General features: G+C 51.9%; 1 protein-coding gene across 1 annotated transcript; it reads left to right on the top strand.

The window, feature by feature from the left end:
- The first annotated feature begins 3,467 nt into the window (after nt 1-3,467).
- On the top strand, nt 3,468-4,088 carry LOC135100147 (uncharacterized). Its single transcript, XM_064003112.1, has one exon. The coding sequence runs from the start codon at nt 3,468-3,470 to the stop codon at nt 4,086-4,088; it is 621 nt and encodes a 206-aa protein (XP_063859182.1).
- The last annotated feature ends 993 nt before the right edge of the window (nt 4,089-5,081 follow it).

Raw genomic sequence — 5,081 nt, 5'->3', positions numbered from 1 at the left:
TGCAGCAACTCAAGGCGTGTCCAGGCTGTCCGCTGCGGGCGTGCGGGTGTGCGTGCGGGCGTGCAGGAGTGCGTGCGTGGGTGCGCAGCGCATTGGCAAGGCGGTGTTCTCGCCTCCTCTTTGTTTCCCGAGCCTCCCCGCCCCCTCTCCCCGCCCCCTCACTGATGGCAGCTCGTGATCGGCCCTCGGTAGACTTTAATCGCTTCTCACTTTATTTTTTGTTCCTTTGTTACTTATAGACACCTTCCCACCCTCCTTCACTCCCTGCTTCCCCGTCCCCCCTGCCTTCTCTGCCCTGCTCTCCCTTCCTCGCCTTGGCCGCCCCCTTCCCTGATTGACGGCCCCTCAGGTAGCCAGACAATGGCCGTAGTTGCAACCAATTTAGAGGTGATTGTCTGCAGGGAACCATGACGTCATTTCTTCCTCCCCTCCACGGCTTGTGTGCATGTCCAGCATTTATCATTTTCTGTATTTCTTGTGAGTTTTTTGTGTAGTTTTTGTTGGGGAGTGGGTGGCTGGTTGGTTGGTGGGGATGAGGAGGGAAGAAGGAAGTAAGGAAGGAAGAACGGACGGAAGGGTGGAGAGAGAGAGAGAGAGAGAGAGAGAGAGAGAGAGAGAGAGAGAGAGAGAGAGAGAGAGAGAGAGAGAGAGAGAGAGAGAGAGAGAGAGAGGAAGGAGTCACACTGGGATTGTGTTATGAAAGACTGATTCTTATCGAGATATTCCAACGGGGAGGAGGAAGGGGAGTCGCGCGGGGCTGCAGGATAGGAGGTGTGAAGAGTAAGAGGGGCGGGAGAGATAAGGCCCTCCCACTCGCTTTTATGATCTCTCCTCACGCAGCCTCCACCTGCTTCCCTCCCACGCCCCCTTCCCTTCCGACATACCCCCCTTCGCTGCCACCCCCTTCCTTAGATTCCTTCCCCACATCACCCTTGGCCACGCCCCTCGCTCAGCCCCCCTCCTCACGCTCTCACGCCCTCATTATCTCCGCAGAACCCATGTGACGGCCTCGCTAGTCTTCCCCTAGACTCTCACAATTTCCTCCCGTTCCCCTCAGACACTCCAAATATTCGCCCGGACCATCTCCAAGCAGATCAACCTTATTTATGCTTTCCTGTTTCCGAGCGCTGGTGCCCGGGAAGGTCGCGTCTCACACACACACACACACACACACACACACACACACACACAAAGGGTCGATTCACAGCCGTCTAAATAAACCAGCTAACTAATGAATCAATAATTGCAAGACATCGATTACCCAAGACGTGGCGGCCTCGCTCGTCCCGCGTGATGCAACTTCCCACAAACAAAACCCAATTTATTGATCATCTTTAGGCGCTGCGGCAGAAAAGGAACGTGTTGCAAATATACAGGAAAGACCGAGTAGTAAAGAAAAAGAAATATGAAATTAAACTCACACTCGCATTCATCTTATGTATGAAAAAAAAAAAAAAAAGATCCTTTGAGACAGATTTTATTGCAGCGTTTTTGTATTCGTTCTTTTGAGAATAAATCCAATATTGCTTAACGGGAATTTATCACCAGAGAGAAAGAGGGAGAGGGAGTGGGATAGAGAGGTGAGGCAGGGAGGAGAGGAAGGGGGGGAGAGGGCACACTCCTCACCCAGTCAGTCCTGAGTAACACCCCTAACTTACTACAGCACAAAACCCACACAACTCGTCCAGCCAGCGCTTTATATCCTGGCGGCTGACATTAACCAAAATTCATGATGACATATTGGCAGCCACATTAGTATTTGTTCCTGCGATAAATCTTTCTGAGCGGCTCCTTCTCCGCGGTGAGTAATTGGCTCCAGTCCGTCTGTCTGTCCGTCTGTCTCCCGCTCTTGTCTGCGCGTCTGTTTGTTTGGCCCCTTTGTCTGTCCGCTTGTCTGTCCGTCTCCCCGCCTGTCTTTTTTGTACCGTGGTAAAAATTATCGTTCGGGTACCAGGGGAGGGAGTTGTGTTCGTCTGGAAAAAGGTGACGCGATGGAGTGTCGGTAATAGTGGTGGTGGTGGTGGTGGTGGTGGTGGTGGTGGTGGTGGTGGAGGAGGTATATAAGTGAAGATTTATTCTGGATAATTTTGTATTTATCTTGTGCAAGGATCAAGTTTTTTTCGTTTTTTCTTTTCGTTTTTTTTCTTTGTGTGTGTGTGTGTGTGTGTGTGTGTGTGTGTCACTGTTTTTCTCAGTCAGTCAATTTCTCTCTCTCTCTCTCTCTCTCTCTCTCTCTCTCTCTCTCTCTCTCTCTCTCTCTCTCTCTCTCTCTCTCTCTCTCCCTCCCTCCCTGAGGCGACGCTTTTTTTTTTTTTTTTTTGCACGTGCATGTTTTTATGTCTTCCTTTTCCAACATCTTTTTAATGGTCGGTACAAGTGTCTCGTCCGGAGCAGCGGTTATTTAGAGAACTGCCTTGTCACTTAGTTCAGGGAGCGACGCGGTGACTGCAGGGGAATTCAGGAAATCCTGCCCCCTCTCCCCTCCCCTTCAAATTACTGATATTCTCACACTCATCCAGTCTGTCCCTCCACCACGCTCAGTCAGGCAGGGAGTGTTAGTTCTCCGCCGCATGTTAAGTCAGTCGGTCTGTCAGTCACTTTTCATACCAGTCAATCTATCAACTATCAACACATCCATCATCCAGTCTGTCCCTTCACCAGAAACGCTTTGCTGTCTCACCACACTTATTTTCAAAGGCCACAGAAATGGTTAGCCGGGTTCTCAAGATTGTTTCTGCTTTTAATATTGTAGGAATGTTGTTCGCCTTTCACTAGAACCATAAAAAAAAAAAAAAAAAAAACACCTCTAAAAACTCGCCTCGCTTCAACTAGAGCCATTTGAAAATAGTCGGGGTGCAGCGCAGAAGTGTTTCAGAATATAGTCCTTAGTTGGACAGGAAGTCATTGTTTCCTTTACACCAGTCAGTAGTTTAGTTAATGCCAATACCACAGTCAGTCCGTCAGTCGGTTATCCAGCCCTACCATCATTCATTGTACCCCTGTATTTACCACACTTATTCATGCTGGGAGTTACTGTCTCCATACTTTGGTCAGTCAGTCAGTCAGTGGCAACATCAGAGTCAGTCAGTTACTTATTGTATTTTTCACGGCATTCAGTAAGTCTTTTCATCACACCACTACCACCTCCTCCACCACACTCCATCAGCCTCTCCTCCACACTTATCTAATCTGTTCCTCCATCACACTCACTCACCCTTTCCTTCAGCAGCCCACCATTTCGACAGTCAATTCACCATTACATCAACCCAGTCATCTTCCCCGCCACACTCACCCAGACAATGCTCTCAGTCTTTGCGTCGTAATCAATAATACCACATTCTCATCGTTTGCAGCGCCACCTCCACCTTTGGCGTTCACGTCATGTCGCCACCTCAACCACACCACCATTCACCGATGTACACCCACCCCACCTGACGTCACCACCCACGCCATCCCCAGCAACACCCATGCACACCCATGCCACCCACAGCACCACCCATGCACACCCATGCCACACCCCAGCATTAACCACGCACGCTTATGCCATACACCAGCACCACCCATGTACGCCCACGCCACCCTCCAGCACCATCCATACACGCCCACGCCATCCCCAGCGCCACCCATGCACGCCCACGCCACCCCAAGCGCCACCCATGCGCTCCTATGCCACCCTCCAAGCACCACCCATGCACGCCCACGCCACCCCCAGCACCACCCATTCACGCCCACGTCCGCCATCCACCAGTATCACCTACGCACGCCCACGCCATCACCCACCCACCACCCATACAGGCCCACGCCACCCTCCAGATGTCCCTCAGTACTATCCATGCACGCTCACGTCCGCCACCCCTCAGCACCACCCACGCACGCCCACGCCATCCCCCTCCACCAGCAGTGCGCACCCACGCTACCTCTCAGTACCACTCATGCACGCTCACGTCCGTCACCCCCCCCCCGCACCACCCACGCACACCCACGCCATCCCCCTCCACTACCCATGCACGCCCACGCCACCCCCAGCACCACCCACGCAAGCCCACGCCACCCTCACTACTACCCATGCACTCTTGCACCACCCCTAGCACCACCCCTATCACCCTCAGTCCCGTCAAGCACTCAGGATAGCGAGATTTGCCTCAATAACTACTTCCCCTTCTTCCTTCCCCTCCATCCTGAATTTCCTCCCTACCGCAGCCTTCCCAGTTCTCTCCCTCCCTGCCTCCCTCCCCTTTATTAAAGACATCATCAGACTACTCAGGCCAGCAAATAGTGAGTCGGTAATCTAAGAGCTCAAGTAGCTTTCATCTGTGAGGGCCTGGGCCTCAGGAATGGTGCTCTGCGTCCCACAATAACTCCAGCCTTTCATGAGAAGTATGCTCGCGAACTGCTCATAAATCGTGGACATAAATCGCTGCTAAAATACAATGCCCGCACGATCCTCGGTTCCTCTTTATATATGCAGCCATACCACAAAATGATCCCATAAATTAAAGCCATAATTCAGGGCCGAGAGGGAGACGCGGGTGTGAGGGTGTTGTCGAGGCCGTCACGGGGGCCTCAAGCCGCCTTTCCCGCCTCTCTCGCCCCGCCCACAACTTTATCTAAACATCAGGACCTATGTGAGGGATCTCCCTTGCCCACTGCCAAACCCTCTTCATCCTGCCGGGCCAGCAGGTGCACCAAGCAGGGGAGGAACTAAACATTGCCTCGTGTTAACATAACTACATCCATAAACGTCTTCTTAATTACCAGAGTACCATCGCCTTATATAAATGGATGTGCACACATGTCCCTGTCTTGGCTTTATCAAGATTTTAGAACAAAGTAAATAATGACTTGAAAAGTTTGCTTGGTGTCCTCTGGAAACTACCTTAAGACACACTCAAGTGTTTGTCTTTCATCTCGGAGACGAAAGCGTCGCGACGGACAGATTCCCAGCCACACTATGTCTTGGGAGCCATGGCGTAAAAGCGAGGCAGAACGGAGGGCATGTCACGCAGCAATTGTTGCTGGGAGAAAAAGAAGAGAATGAGACTGTGGTGGCAGCTGCGAGGGAGAGCGAGGAACCAGCGAGG

The sequence above is a fragment of the Scylla paramamosain genome, chromosome 4, assembly GCF_035594125.1.
Source record: "Scylla paramamosain isolate STU-SP2022 chromosome 4, ASM3559412v1, whole genome shotgun sequence".
NCBI lineage: Eukaryota > Metazoa > Arthropoda > Malacostraca > Decapoda > Portunidae > Scylla > Scylla paramamosain.
This window is presented reverse-complemented; position numbering and strand designations above follow the sequence as displayed.